The sequence below is a fragment of the Pteropus medius genome, unplaced genomic scaffold (genome assembly GCF_902729225.1).
Source record: "Pteropus medius unplaced genomic scaffold, Ma_sr-lr_union100, whole genome shotgun sequence".
Classification (NCBI taxonomy): Eukaryota; Metazoa; Chordata; class Mammalia; order Chiroptera; family Pteropodidae; genus Pteropus; species Pteropus medius.
In genome coordinates, this window is record NW_024354500.1 from 11923402 (window position 1) to 11940068 (window position 16667).

The 16667-nt window shown below is 34.2% G+C and overlaps 1 protein-coding gene across 5 annotated transcripts in view; it reads right to left on the minus strand.

The window, feature by feature from the left end:
• The window catches only part of DOP1A (DOP1 leucine zipper like protein A), an 86856-nt gene that overhangs the window by 23686 nt on the left and 46503 nt on the right, over nucleotides 1–16667 (minus strand). For all 5 annotated transcript variants that reach the window (XM_039852978.1, XM_039852980.1, XM_039852979.1 and 2 more), the window contains 9 exons: nucleotides 14839–15460; nucleotides 13957–14231; nucleotides 12660–12812; nucleotides 10954–11054; nucleotides 9312–9574; nucleotides 5650–7633; nucleotides 4713–4824; nucleotides 4423–4605; nucleotides 2479–2604 (listed from right to left, as the gene is read on the minus strand). In XM_039852978.1, coding sequence (XP_039708912.1) covers nucleotides 2479–2604; nucleotides 4423–4605; nucleotides 4713–4824; nucleotides 5650–7633; nucleotides 9312–9574; nucleotides 10954–11054; nucleotides 12660–12812; nucleotides 13957–14231; nucleotides 14839–15460 — 3819 coding nt within the window. The remainder of the gene's footprint in view (nucleotides 1–2478; nucleotides 2605–4422; nucleotides 4606–4712; nucleotides 4825–5649; nucleotides 7634–9311; nucleotides 9575–10953; nucleotides 11055–12659; nucleotides 12813–13956; nucleotides 14232–14838; nucleotides 15461–16667) is intronic.

The window sequence follows — 16667 nt, forward strand, 5'->3', positions numbered from 1 at the left end:
GCACTGCTCCAAGTGCCATATATATATTTTTTCCTTCTAACTTTCACAACACCATGAAGTAGTATTCCTACCCTGAGGTCATATAGCTAGTGAGTGGAGAAGTCAAGATTTGAACCCCAGGGATCTGGTTTCAAAGTCTTGCTCTTAACAACTATGTCATTGTTGCCTTTCAGAACGAAATTAAAAAGTGATGGACTGTCAAGCATATGTGTGCAAGACTAATGGATATGTAGGCCTCCCTGTGTAGAGACAGCAACCCAGTGGTTTTTATTTTTTTTGTTAGGGGACTCAAAAACTTCAGTAGCTATAGGTCTTTTTTCCTGATCATTTTCCTGGAGAGGAATCCTCAAAACTCCTCCCTGAGGGACATATAGATAGCTTTCTGCCATTGCATTGGGGTGAGGCTGATCCCCATTTTTCAGTATGTAGACTTTTCCTGAATGCTCCTGTTTTCAGCATGAAGTCTAACTCTACATGAACCTTGTGCCCTTGAATCCAGAGCCTCTCCTAACAAACTCTTCACAGAGTAAACTGACTCACTCTCCTCCAGATTTTAGCCCCATCCTAATTAACCCTTTGCTTTTAGAAGTACCTGATACTCTACTTCCAGAGACCACCTGTGGTTTTATAGCAGGAGCTGCTTCTCCTCTTGCAGACACTTAGATATCAGCTTTCTCTACTAAGTCAGTTACAACTCAGACGTGTCTTTTTCATCCTGCAAAATTTTGTTGACATTAATTTTTCTTTGGTCATCTTTCCTAATTTTTTCGTTATTGTGGGCTTTTGTAATTCTCTTACTCTTATTCTCTTACTCTTATTTTTGAGAAAGAGAGCAGAGAAAAACGCATGTATTCAATATGTCATCCTAAACCACGTGTCCTTGGTTGCTTTTATATAGTCCAGGATTTCAAGTGTCCAATGTAATATCTACTACTGAATCCTCGTATGTAAAATAATGTCATTACTTTAGAAATGTCAGCATATATGTAATGTGAAATGAGCACAAAAATAACAGATCAGAAATCTTCAGCTAGACAAATCATCTATCTTACATGAATGTAAATTTAACAGCCATAATATTCTAATGAGTCACTATTTACTTCTAATAGTAATATAAAAAATTTTTATCAAGCTTTCAAAGTCAAAACCAATATATGAATTACATTTAGAAACAAAATGTTTAAGCTATTATGTCATAATGAAAAACTAGTCAAGATGAAACCTTTCCATACCTTGCTTTGTACCCTGAATAACTAGAATTTAAAAAAAACCACACTGAAATGAGAGTAGGCAGTACTATGTATAGAAACAATACAAGACAGTTTAGCATTCATTTAACTGCACTGTAAGAAAACTGGAGCGTGATCACTTTGCTTCGGCTATTCTGACATCTGTTAGCTAGTATGTACTTCTGGTGTGTGTATCTGGAAGGACATTTACTGGTCTGGATCTAATTGCATTTATTTATCAATAAGTGCCAGTAAATGGAAATTACATTATATTTGACTATTTTCCCAATGAAAGAACAAATTAGTCTGTAAAACCTAACTACCTGTTTAACCTAGTCATGTTTAGACTAGTCATGTGCCTATATATGTGTCACATAACCTGGCTCATGCTACCTGTTTTTCCATCTAAACCTTTCGATTCATGCTACCTGATTAACTGGACATGGATTTTAGGCCCATTGGAACACTCTTCCCAGTGACCATGCATTCCCCAAATGCTGTTCCAGTTCTCTTTATTGATACTAATGCCTTTGAATTGCATCAGCATTTCCTATTGGAAAATACATTTGTTCCGGGAAAACATTTGCCATTCCTGAATAATAATTTCCAAATGTCTTTAATCCAAAGAAAAAGATTTAAAGTGGATTTCTCTTTCGTGTACACAACTGAATAAAAATGATGTGCTTGTCTTAGGGATAAATTACTTAACCGTCCCTTGATCTGTTTATGTATAAGAATGCTTTTTAAAGCACATATTTTGTTTTAAATGACACACAAACTGAAAGCATTAATAAAATTTAAGAGTAAAAAAACACACACTATACTATATTACCATTTATATTTAAATACAGCTACAGTTTTAATATAATACTATTTTTTTTTGCATAAAATAACACCTTTTATACTTATTCAAGAAATTTAGGCAACAAGTCATTATCTAAACCTGTAGACACACTGTTGCTTTTCTACTTACCCACCTCATCGCAGCCCCATCACAATTAATGGAGAGTTGAAAACTAGCATGTATAGCAGGTCCTCAAATAACATCATTTTATTTATATAATATTGATGAGACTCTGTAGGAACTTAACTCTTGTTTATATCAATTCCTCTATGGTAAAACTGGTTTTATTATATGTTGTTCCATCACAGTTCCAAGAACCCATTGTTAACATTAAGTGAGGATTAAAACTCACCAAATACTTACCAAATGAAAAAACAAAAAAGTACCAAATGGTTAAATACATACCTTGGTCCTGTTGCTGGTTTTGTTCTGTTTTCTTTCATTCCATACAAATGCAATGGCAGCCATAAAATGAACACCATGATTCATTGAAATGGGGCCTAGTAATTCAAGGATCTGCTGTCTCAAGTTCTAAAACAATTTATACAAATGACAAGTAAATTAAAAAGCATTAATAATTAAACTATAGTTTTAATTTTTAGTTTTTTAGTTTTTCTTGAAATAATATATAGTACTTATACGCTTTACTACCTAAATAACAGTAAACTTTAATCATGTTAAGAGATGCAACCATGGTCATTAGCATTCCAAAAAAAAAAAAGCCTATGAAATGACAATAACCAATCAGCCAATGCAAGAGTCTAATCAGTGTGATAATAGAAAAATACAATATAGTTGACCCTTGAACAATGAGGGTTTGAACTGCAAGGGCCCACTTATATGCAGACTTTTTCCAATAAATACCTGTATAGTTTTCCACCTATGGTTGGGAGCCTACGGATGTGGAGACTGACTCATGCATTCATCTATACTATTTTAACACAGGGAATCTGAGGGTATCCTCAGATTTTGATATTGACGGGGGGTCCTGGAACTAATCCCCTATGGATACTGAAAAACAACTTAAGTTTTGGGGAAGTCAAAAGTTATACATGGATTTTCAATTGCACGGGGCGTCAGCACCCCAACCCTTGCATTGTTCAAGGATCAACTGTATATGAAATTTAATTACATTCGATATAGATTTTTACAAAAGGGCTCGAGAGGAGAGGTTTTACATTTAAGTAAAATTGAACAAAAAAAAGGGCAAAGTTTAATCTAAGCATCATTACTTAGACAAAATTTTCTAATGGTTATAACTGTTCCTCTTCCTCCAATTCCAGATGTGTTCCTATGACTCACAAATCTAGGAAGTCAGGTCAAGAGACGTCAATTTGACAACTGACATAGCGTAACACACTTTTAAACATTAATATGATTTTCTTCTAAAGTAAAAAATTTGGAAAATATTTGGGTATAGAGAAGAAAAACTTTTTAAAAAATAATCATTAATCCCAACATTGAGATGATCACTATTAACACATGAAATTTTTTTATTCCTTTTTCTGCAGAGAAATTCATTTTATATAATTGGAAATATAATATTTGTTCAATTATGTACCATCTCTGTTTCACTAAATTTTTAAGTTTTTTTCAACCACTAAGAATTCTTCAAATTCATGATTTTAGTGGCTACATACTGTAGCACTGAAAGGATAATTTATTTAACCATTTCATTATTTATTGTTTAGGATCTCTCTTTGCCATTAAATAAGGCTATAATAAACATCTTATAAATATATCTTTGCATAATTTTGATTACCTTAGAAATCATTACTAGGTCAAAAACTATAAAACTTTTAAAGCTCTTTGCACATATTGCTAAATTGTTTTCCAGGAGGGTTTGCATATAAAATGTCAACTTAAAATGTCCTAAAAAGAAAAAAAAAAAGGAACAAAGTTGCAACGTGTATGAATAAACCTCGAAGACATTATGTCACATGAAAGAAGCTAGATACAAAAAACCAAATAAAGTATGATTCCATTTATATGAAGGGCTCTGAAAAGAAAACAGATTAATGGTTGAGTGGGATAAGGAATGGGAACAAGGAGTGACTGCAAATGGATATGAGGAATCTTTGCAGTGGTAATAAGACATGTTCAAAAATTAAATTGTTGTGATAGTTTCACTACTCTGTAAGTTCTTAAAACCATCATTGTATTCTATATACTGTAAACAGGTAAATTTTATGATATGTCACATCTCAATAAAAGTTAGAAATTATTTGATAATTACTCAATCTATTAGAGTGCCATAAATACTCAAATTATTCACGAATTCTGCACAAAATCTTCAGGAAAGTGCTTGAATAGACTCTTGAACTCTGGAGGAAGTATGAATTATCTAACCTTTGTGGCTCCAAGATTAATTGTGGTAACAGATGCAGATGCAGCAACAATCATCTTTTCTGAAGAATCAGCCTGCTGCAGTATGCTCCAAAGCAGTGTCACAGAGGACATGATCATATGAAGGATTGAGAGGATTCCACTGCGGGCTTCAAACAAGTGTTTTTGGTCTACATTGACCAAAAGCTATTAAAGTTGGGGGGGAAAAAAATATCACTTACTGAGCTTTACAAATGGGGCCTCATTAAATCTCAGAGTCTTTCAAAAAAAGTCATATATTTGTGCAGTCTTACTTGGTGATACTGTGTAGTAGGATCCAACAAACAGTAATGGATAATGGCTGTGATCCCTTCTAAAAGCATAAGAATCATATCTGGTGGAATAATTGACGCCATCCACAAAGGCCTGAAATAAAATGCATTCATTTGAATACAAGTTCTGAGAAAGAAAAGTTCATGTTTTATATGTCTTATCAATAGTGAATGTCCAGCACATGCTACATACACTGTAAGTGCTCAATAAATATTACATAAGTAAATGACTAAAAGAATAAATTAGGGGCTTTTATATCCTAATCTATAAAATAAGTGAGTCACATTAAATGTACTAACATTCTTTTTGGCTAAAAAATTCTATATAAACAACTATAGCCAGTAAATCTCTAGCAACTGTGTAGGTATACCAATATTAAATGTTATAGGTAATTTTCTTATATTTTCCATGTAGTAGTTAATTCAGGAAATAAACCAGAACTAGTCTAGTAAACACATGGACGATTCTTGACGGATTAATTTTAAACATGGCCTGGGAATACGGATGAAATTCTCCTCCAAAACAAATAAAATCAGATGGGAAAATATTTGTAATTTTAAGTTAATTTTAATGTGAAATCAATTTGTATTTAGATAATATAGCGGATAAGACTAGAGAAACCCTCTGCTGAGCTATTACTTTTGCCAGCTTAATCAAGAAGAATATAATTAATTTCAGCTCTTAGGAGAAAAAAAGGTCTGTTTAAATATTCCTTCCTTTTTCCAATCTTGATTCTTTCATTGCTACCCTTTCTCAAGCTGAATTTTCTTCTTTGTGAAACTAACCTATTTGTAACCTAATACTAATTTATTTACTCAAATTGTGACTAACTTTATGGATGTCTAAGCAGTCTTATATGTGAAAAAAGTCAATGATAACAAAGTTAAAATGATAACAAAGTTAAAAATCAGTCCTTACCTACTATCGGATAATCCTGTTTCATATTTATACTGCTGAATTAGATTATCTAAATTTCTGCAAAGTTGTAGTGTCACAGAAACAACCACTCTCTGTAGAACTTTTCCCATGTAAGGCAGAGTAGATGTGATTAAACCAATCCATTGTGGGTGCATCTTACAAGCACAGTGTTGATGTAAAGCCCGTATCACCGCACAAAGGAACATGCCTTGACATGTGATTGGCTGAGCATGCAAATACTGAAGAGAAGTCATGGGCTGATGGGGACTGATGTGCTCCAGATCAGATACAACAAAATCAAAACCTGTTTCATTCTCTTCAGGGATAGTCATTACTCGGTGTTCTAGAACAATGAGTCTCTGAAGAACTTTAAGAAGTTGTGACTGGAGTGTGCTGCCACTGTCAAATTCATCTTCTGAGAAGTTGATAAGGCTGTCCTCTGAGAAACCTTCTTCAACAGCAAACATGTTCTTACCTGACATTTTTTCACTATGCCATTTCTGTGCACTAAAGATAGATGACAGCAGACAGTGAAGAATTACTTTCTGAACTTTGCACTTAGATAACATATCAGAGATAAAACTAGGGAAGCCCTTTGCTGAGCTTTCTATTACTTTTGCTAGCTCGCTAAAGAGAAGTGTCAAAATTTCTATGCTCATCATCTGCATGTTTCGATTGCCTATTAAATCTTGTGCAGTCACCTTGACATGAGTTGGGTAATGGCTACGCATGTAATATAAGCAGAGAGAAATAAGAATTTCTATGTACATAGAACTCCGGAAGTTATGATTTGAGTCCACTGGAATGTGACTATAGAAGTCTTTGCCCATAACAGAAATCCGATGTCTGGCCAAGAGATTCTGAAGCAGAGACAACTGAGGGGTATACACATTATTTACACTAGTGGTTGAAATGGCATTTACAAAAGCAATAGGGTTAGTTTTCAAGATGGCTTTGATGGCAGAAAAAGCATAAAGAGTTCTTGACGAATCATACAACTGGAGATACAGAAGCACATGTTGATAGAGAGGATGGATGTTGAAATTGGGAGATTTCCGTGATCCTGGAGAACCCATGTCACTCTCAATTTCAGAAATTTCTCCCTCTCCACAGCTATACCAGTTCTCTAAATCCAGACCATCACTAAAGAATACATTGGTTTGTTTAAGTTTTTCATTTGAAGTCTTTTTCTTGTCATCATCCTTTTTTCTGGCAAGTTTTACTTTAGGTTTTGCTCCTGGTTGTTTACCTGACTCCTTAACAATTGTTTCTTTCTCTGACATCTTTTCTGATAATTTTTCTTTGAAGCTGAACTGAATACTACTGTGACTCCTCTGTCTAGATTTGGTTTCTGTGGAAGCAACAGAAGGATCATGAAGAGTCTGTGCGGTTCCTGAAATACAAGGTGAGGAGCTATTTCTGGAGATTCCATTTGCCGCACACTCATGGCTTTCCTCTACAGACACAGGCAGAAACTGAGAACTTTCATTGCTCAGCAAAGTACTCTGATTCTGCTGAGTGGACTGATCTTTAATCTCCTCCTCGCCTGGATCTATATCACTGTGCTTTGGGTGCAGAGCTTCAATTTCTAACTGAGATGTAACTGATGCCAATTCTGCTTCGAGTCCACTTACGACTTTACATATCAGGTCAAACACCACCTGCTGAACATCATCATCTGGGGAGCTTGTATTTGGCATTTGAGAATCTTCTTGGATATTCACATTTTCAGGATCAACTTCGTAACTCAAGTTGTCCCCAGCAGAGGACTGTGAACATCCAGAGTCAGAACTCTGAAGTATTTCTATCTGTTGGTCTGGAAGATCAAAATCAGATACAACCATTGGAATTGTCTCACTGCTGGTACTTAGAAGGGAAAGTCTGTCACTCAATGGATTAACAGTGAGACTGAAGTTCTCTATTTCGTCCATGGTAAGTGGCTTTTCACCATTTCCTTTAGATGCAACAAGTTGTACTTGGCTTACTGGCATATGAAAAAAATAGTAAAGACGGAAAAATATAAAATATGTTAAATAAAATATAGAAATGTAGACTGAACTCAAGATTTTTAATCATTAGTCTCAAAACCAACTTACATTTACCTACTAAAATCATATTTTATTACTATATAAACTTTTAATTTAGAATATTATATAGATGACTATTAACTAAAGTTTATTTAATAAAGACGATTCAATAACAGGCCTGTTATTCAGTTGAATTAAACAGAACAGCACACTTAACGCAGAAAAAAAAAGAAAAACTTGCCCTTATACCCAAATAAGATATGCTTTTTACTGCAGTTCAAAATTTGTGTTTTTTTCCCTCCCTATGGAAGGGGAACAAATAATTAAAAATTTGTTTTTTCCCCTCCCCTCTACTTCTTTTTACTTATGCTGTTTCTCAGAATTCAAATAGTTTAGTATATAGTTAATGTATAAGTACATTACCTCCTTGATTTTAATAAAATGCAACAAATATTTAAGAATTATCTGAGTAAGGCCCTATACCAGTAGACAATGAGGGTGAGAGAAGGGAAGCACATCACTGTTCCCTCTAAAGAGTTTAAAACTAGCAAGGGATCATAAATACATTTATCAATTTCTATATTTTTGGGGGACATACTCCATTGATGGCATTCTTTTAGGAAGGGTGAAAGCCTTAGTTCTATATGAGTGATACTAACTAAATGCTGTCAAATTCAGTGAAAGTATCATGATATCATGAGGTATGAGAATGATTTCAGAGGAGAGGTGAGAATTCAGCAGATAGGCAGGAATTGCAGCAGGTAAAATAACACAAAGAAGTTCTGACAATAAGCAGAGTAGAGCATGTTCTTAGAAAGTTCAGGGGAAGCAGGTAGAAAAGAAGCTAGAGAAAGAAACCAAATCTCTGTAGAAACACACTAAAGATGAAGTGGGAGTGTGACGATTTAGTTCCAGCTTGCATGGACCTTTGAGAAAGCACAGCCTTCTAAAAATCAAACCCCTGCTCGGTAAAATTACCTTTTTTTACTGACTTCACAGGATTATTTGTTAAGAGATACAAAGGAGATATGTGAGATACTTTTGTTCCTGAAGTATAATAAATTAATCTAATATAAGGGGCCATTATCACCGAATTATAGAGGGCATCGCTCGATAGTTTGTAAAGTGTAGACTTCATAGTAATACAGCATTTATCAAACACTTATAACATGCCAGTCACTTCACTGAACACGTCACAAACATGACTTGAAAAGTGGGTTATTATTCCCATTTTACAGATGAGGGAAATGACTCATGAAATATAAATATGCATTATAAGCTTACTATAAATTCCTAGTGAACTATCTATAGAGCCTTGCAAGACCAAGATTGCTAAATAAAACTTAAAGGTATTTCGATCAAAATTAAAGAATGTCTCTGCCCAGAGTTGTGCTGATTCCTCCCCTGAAAGAGTTAGCTGATAAGACAGATTCAAATCCTCTAAGATGGTCATTGATGAAGCACATTCTGACATGGCTCACATGAGCATTACTAGTGCATGCAAAAGGGAGAAAATAAGTCCATGGAGAAAACCTCACATTCAATTATCTCGCCAATCACTGTTTTGTTCACCTCTCACTTCATTTCAATAACTTAATTCTAAATAAAGCTGTTCTACTTTCGTGTGATATTCACCATTGCTGCATGCAAAATTTTGCATGAAATGCTGCTTGTCACTCTCTTCTCCAGGATAACAAGAAGCTTTATTCCAATAACGTTCTGCTTGTACACGCTGCACTGAAACCCTCTGAGTTTTTGGATGAAGCAGGAGCAATAGCAATGGTTCCAAAACTCTTGCGATATCATGTCTTTGTAGGACTTGGTTCAGCCAAGCTTGTCCCACAGAGCTGGTAGACCCATCGAGACTGTTAAGGCTATCCAGCATGATAAACAGTGACCTACAATAAAAACAAATAATTAAAGAACACCTACTTGTAACACTGTAATTTTTCTAAAATTGACATAAATTGTGTTTATTTTGAATTAACTATTTTAAACTAATCATACTTCAGGATAATTTTTGACCACAGCATTTTAATAATCCCTACAGTCTCAGGAGATAGAATAAGAAAGGAGAAAACAATCTTTTCTCTTTTTGTATGTACTGTTTTTTGAAATTTCACAAGCATACATTATTCTTATAAGATAAATACTAAAGAATAGAAAAAAACTTAGAAAATTAGTCTTGTTTTAGCAACATACTCTGTTCTTATCACCAAATACTAACCCTGCCCCTGCAATGTAAGTCAATACTATCTCTGTACTGGTCCATGCTCCTCTGCTCCCATTCTCTTTATGAATCAAAACTATGTGCTTAATTCAAGGAAAGACTTTCTGTGAAAGGTATGAAAGTGTGGTTTGGAATCAGAAAACCCAAGATTCAAATCTGGGCCATATACTTTATCTCATGTGTAGTCTTGGGCAAGTCACTTAACTTCTCTGGGCCTTCACTGTCTCACTTGTACAATGAGAAAAGGTGGCTGTCAAATTAAAGATGGTATTTGTAAAGTGCCTAGGGCCTAATTCTTGTAGGGGTTCAACAGCAGATTATTTCAAGATGGTGAAGCTGCTTAAAGATCACCAGCTGAAATAACCAGTAGAGCACACATCTGATCCTAAGCTGAGCTTTAAGCACAATTAGATTTGCGGGCCATCTCTATAAAACCTGCTGATTGAGGCTGCTATCTTATGCCAATGTATGAATTTATCTATAAGTGGAACTCCTTAGAAGTTAATGTAAATCTCAGACAAGTCATCAAAGTAGCCTAGACAAATAGCAAAATCACTCTCAGACAGCTACAGGCTCTCTGAATCCTTGGAAGACATTTGTCAGTATTTTAGCTTTAGATTTTACTAAGTCCAGTTCAGGCAGAAGATTGACAACAATTGCTAGAGAAACACTTATACAGTCTACTGTTTATATGCAATTTCACTGAATGTGAATAGATTCAAGAGGTTGTATTCATTCCTGTAACCCTGACACCTAGAATGGCACCTGCCACATTGTAGGGACTTGATAACTGTCCAGTGAAAGGAAGGGTCCTGGGTTCTACAAATCTAGAAAAGGAAAAGGGAAAATCTGGCAGATAAATAAAATCTGGTGCCTAAATAAAAATGCCATACATTTTAACATAGCTTAGGTTTTTAACAATTTATAAGTTCCATTTATAAAATCTATAAATTGCTATTGCCTACACCTGCCAAACTAATCAAAAGATTCAAGAAAAGAGACATTAAGGTATCTGACTGTAAAATCTGAATATAAAAAGTAACCAACCTGTCAAAAGAACGTGCAAAAGATGAAGACTTATTTATATGGAGGTCCCTTGTTAGATGCCAAAGAACTGCAAACTTTGCATGTGCTTCCATCCTTATTTTCTGAGGAGGAATATGGGAGATTAAATTATTTTGTCCTTTGAAGATATTAAGTGATTTTAGCAAAATCAAAGTAACTATTTCATAGAGACTATTACATTCAATGTTTCCGGTACACCAATACACACTGCAATAAACTTAATTTTTTTTTTTTTGGAAGTAGAAACCTAGAAAATAATATATACGAAACATTAAACCTAAAGAATCATCATCTCACACTGCCTCATAAATAATTATTATTTTGTTTAGACTAGGTAATCAGTTTACTAGATTATACTGTATAATAATAGGTGATGAGCTAATAATGTGCATGTCATTATGATCATATGTTGAGTATAGGAAGCACTTATCCCCACATTTTAATACAAATACTTGGTAGTCAAAGTTGATTTTATTGTACTATATAATTTATTTTGCTCCCAGAAATTATATATTAATCCCAAATGAACTTATCATCACTTACAAAGCTGGTTTATAATAAACCAAGTAGAAATTGTGATATTATAAAAATGTTTATAGTCTTTCTCTAGCACTTGTAGTATCCTTCAAGTAAAAGCTACCCCAAATCAGGGGTTGCAACTGTCTAAATTGCTTGTGACAGGTCAGAGAAGTGCTTGCTTTTTCCGTGGGCTTAATAAATGCTGTGTTTGTATATCAACTAATACAAACATGTAAAAATAAAAGTAAGCAATAACAGGTATTTTAACTTTTTTCATGGATGGTGAGTATCTTTATTAAGAATTTAGTGTTTCTTTACAAGTGAAATGTTACACAAGAAAACAGGTATATAATTTGTCCTAAATTTATACTTAATTTAATAAAAATTGTTAAATTAAAATATAAGAACTTTATTTAAAATTTTATTTCTAAACAGTTTTGAAAGAATGTGTTGAAGCTGGAATAGAATTTTAACATTTTCCTGGGAATAAACTTTTAATTCTTCTCATTTACTCCCTCGTTTCCCACTTCACCACCTTGCCAAATGTTTCATTTATTGAACACAAAGCCTTTTTGAATATGATCCATTCAAACTCACCTGTGTGAAGTTTTTTTTTTTTTTTAATTAGGGCAATCCACTTCTTCTCAGGCTCACCTGTAGCTCAGACACCTTTACTCTAACTGATTTATGTATCACTTCCTATACGTTAAAATACAAAATCCTTATTTTGTATATTTAATATAATGAAAATAATATAATCTCACATATTAGCATTCTATAGCTCATAAATATAACATATTATTTCGTTTCCCATATATTAATGTATCCTTCAGTTCCATAACTGAGGCCACTGATTCCTCTTTAAATGACCTAAGAATTTGGACCAGCAACTTTAAACATTACTACCCATAACTGGTGTCCTGAACCAAGAAATAAACCCAGTATTTGATTTTGGATTACCTGATTTTTCATATTACTGATGCCTTTGTAAGGAACTTTCCTCAGAAAAGAACAGAACACATTTATTTTAAAGATATTAAGATCGCTCTGAATGAAGCTAATATCTCTTATTCAGATACTAGCTGCGGTAATTTTCCTAGTTTCCTTAATTTGCATTTTGGTTTAATAGGAGTAGGGAATGGACACAGGATAAGAATAGCAGAATTTACCTTATCTTTATGGGTTAACTGCTGACTTATAACATCCTCACAGATGCTAGAAGACGGAACCAAGTTATGTAATTGATAAAACAGTTCCACACTCTTTTGGTGGTGCTGAGGTGTCCTATCTCCTAGCTGGTCCCACAATGTTAAAGCTACATGCTATAGAAAAAGATATAAAAGTGACAGTGTTACAAAACCATAAATAAAAACTTATTAGCAAACATTTCCTTTTGGTACAATCTGACTGCCACAGCTAGAAGGTCTTTAATACTCATCATGCCACTGGAATGAGATTTAAAAGTATACCTTTCCATCAGCCCACTTCTGGTCATCTAGGCCCTTAGAACCTTTTATGATAGTCCTGTAATAGTATTAATTTTAGACATCAGACATGTAAGCACTTTCTGCAGGGCCAAAATAGTCTCCAGTTCACTATTTTAATGACATTTAGTAAAGTCATTAACTAGAATATATTATTCTTAAGAGGACATAATTCCCACATTTAATACACTAAGATTTATAGTTACATATTGCAAAGTGAAATATAATTCATAGTTCAACTATCCAAACTACTTAAGCCATATAAAATAGGTCATATGTATCTCAGTTTCATGTGTTAACATAGCACTTAATGACCTATGACAGCATTAATAAAAATGCAACGGTCTTCAGAGTTTACCATCATATCAACTCTAGTCTAGCAGAAGGAACTATCTGGAGGGGCACAATGACTTGAAATCAGATTTAAAAATTTTTTATTTTTTATGTATAAAAAAATCTACCTACTTAAGATATAATACAATCCAAATATACTTGATGTTCTTTCTAGTAGAGATTATCTGTACTATTTTGATAGAAATCAAAGACTGTGCTTTTTTTTATAAATGCCGTTATATATCACAGATGATAATCAGACAATATACAGTCAGAAAAATTTTTCCTGTGAGTTTTGGAGTACTGAAGTTGTAAAAAGCAAAAGTGCCACAACCACTTCATCTGGAAATAAGTTTTATTATGTAAGTGAGCTTTCCTTTCTTTTTTAGCTGAAATTATTTCCTCTGTGGCTCTAGTGCCTTAATATTTGTCTTCTCCTTACCCTAATACTCCCCTCCATCCATATCTTTTTTCTCTACACAAAATTGAGGACAAGATAGACAAATGAGTACAAATCAAATGTGGTATCTTTTTCTCTACAGATTGTCATTAAGGTGTTCAATTAAGCCTGATTATCGTCTTTAACATCTTTGCTACTTAAACTAGGTTAAGTATCATCTTAATTATATATGTATTTCTTAGAATTTACCTTGAAAAATTCAGTCTTCTCAGCTATGTACCTCAAATTGCCCGGAGTGAGGGGAGGTCTAATAACCACAGCTACTCTTCCCTGGTTTGGACTTAAGGGCTGTGCAGGTTCCACGCTGTTGATGTTTTCCCCAGTGACCATGGCCACAGACTGAGTCAATCCCACCAAGTCCATGACAAGTGAAATAGCAACACTCTGTACACTGAAATCACTTGCTTGGCTACAAGCATTCATCAGAGTCTGGAGCCACAGTGGAGGCTGTACATGCTCCCAGTCTGAAATAAAAGACAGAAGCGAACAGAGTTCATCACACTAAGCCTCACACATACCCTATTATCCAAGTTAATTTAAAAAAACAAAGTACCTCTACTTAATACTTTTAGGCCTTGATCTGATAATAAACACATGGTTTCTTACCTAGACTGGAGCTTTAAGCAAATAAAGCAGTAACAAAAATTTCATAAATTTTTTTAATATGTATTTTTCTTATGCCAAGTTATACAATCTATTTTCCTATTCTGAAAGACAGTATATTAATCAAACATTATGTAGTACTCAGTACACTATGTGGGTATATATAAAAACTTAAACAAACACATGATACTAGTCATAATAAAGAAACCCAGTGGATCTAAATATTATAATATTTTCCAGAGAAACAAGTTAATTTTCTTAGCTTCTACTCACTTGCAAACTTTGAGGCATCAAAATCACAAAATTTCCAACATTATCAATCTCCACACAGTGACACTATTAATAAAAATCTATAAATTAATTTTAAAATGAACTGCCTAAAAAAATTCCCACTTTTAATGAGTGCTCCTTAAAAAAAAGCATACTATAGAAAATATTCAAATATAAATCAAACAGAAACTACCTTACCGGTCTCTGATTTTTCAGAATGGAGCTCTGAGGTATGGTTCCCCTCAGCAATGTAAACTGGGAAACTTGAGCACTCCAAGAAGAGCTGGCAGGCAGCAAGGAAGGCAGAAAGGTATTCTTTTGAAGTTTTTTGTTTACTTATGTTTCTCTCTTTTACATCTCCGTGTGAATCTCTGTCCCATTTTGAAGTCTGTCCTTGCTCTAGGCTGAGCTCCCCATGATGTTCTGTAGCTAAAGCCTGAGAAAAAGAGTTACTCTCAATGATGTAGAGGTTGATAAGTCTGGTGAGAAACTGCTGGACGTACTCCAAGCAGCACTGCATTGCCGTCTTTTGGGCTGTCTTCCCACTTTGGGGTGCTGTCCCCTGAGTGACTATAGAAGGGGGCTGGATGATGGTTTCTTCAGATCCCACAGTGGAGGCTGTTTCTGTCTCAGAAGACGTGCTACCAATTGGGTTGGTAGCTGCTCCTTGCCCCTCACTCAGTTCTCTGTCAATATCATCAGTTCGGTCTGCTTGATACTGTATAAACTCGGTGAATCCACTCTCTGACGATTGACTACTTGGTGGATTTTCTCCATCTTCAAAAACTTCAGTAGGATTTTCAGAGGAAACTGATGATACCTGGTTGAGATTAAAAGAACAAAAGGCTGAGTAGCTAAATGTATATATTAGGAATTAAAATTTACAAATGGCCACGTTTTGAGAGAAGTCAATTTTAGACTATTCGCAATCTACATATTCAATTGAATCTTATAAGAGTTTCTACAATTGATTTATATATCTATAATAATGAATAGAAAATACTGATATAGTTCTAATGAATATATTAAAGTCATTCATTAAGTAATTATTTTCCACTACATGCATAGTATAAAGTTAGGTTCTTGAGAGCAAAATATATGTACAAATTTCTAGGATCCACATCTTTGCTTTCAAACAACTAATAATTTATTCAATCTACTTTATGAAAACATTTTCCTAATGTCTAAACTGCAATTTTCCTTGTCTAAATACAAGGAATGAAATATGTAAAGTTAAAAAAAAAATGACATTTTGAAAACTAGAAATAAACTCTAATAGGTCATCTGTTCAGGAAATGAGTGTAAAATTTCTGCCTGAAATGTGTAAAGCATTATTTAAATGTTTGCTATTAATCTTACAATCTTTCAGCAAAGTTGCTGAACCCACATTGTGTGCTAGACACTGTATTAGGTACTAGGAATAAAAGGAAGAGTTTATAATCTTTAGGACAAGGTAAGAAACAACCTATAAACAAAAAAATAAAGCAACTCCTGAAGTAGAGCTGAAATAGATTAACTGTTCCCTCCCTATAATAATCGGACAAGTATAATCATCAAACATTTTCTGGCTTATGTAAACAAAAATCATACATATGAATTCCTTGGGTGATTGTGCCAGAGCATAATTTGAATAAGATCACTAAAGATATACACTAACCGATCTGCTGCCACAAAGCTAAGCCTTACCCAATGTTCCTTGCTTCAGTGAGTCATACCACCATTCATCAAACCAGGGAGACAGAAACCTAAAGGTGATTCTTGGTACCTTCTCTACCTCTCTTCCACACTTCTTCTAAATCCACATCAGCATAGTGGTTAAGGGTGCTGGTCATAAGTCAGCTAAGGCTCTCTACTTACTAGATTGGCAAGTTACTTAACCTCCGAACCTCAGTTTCCTCATCTGTGTAACTGAGGTGACAGTAATTCCTACATTTTACAGCTGCTACAAGATTAAGAAAGAAAGGATATATAAAGTACTCGGCATAATAAATAACACTTAGCAAACATTTAGTAAATGTTAATGATCA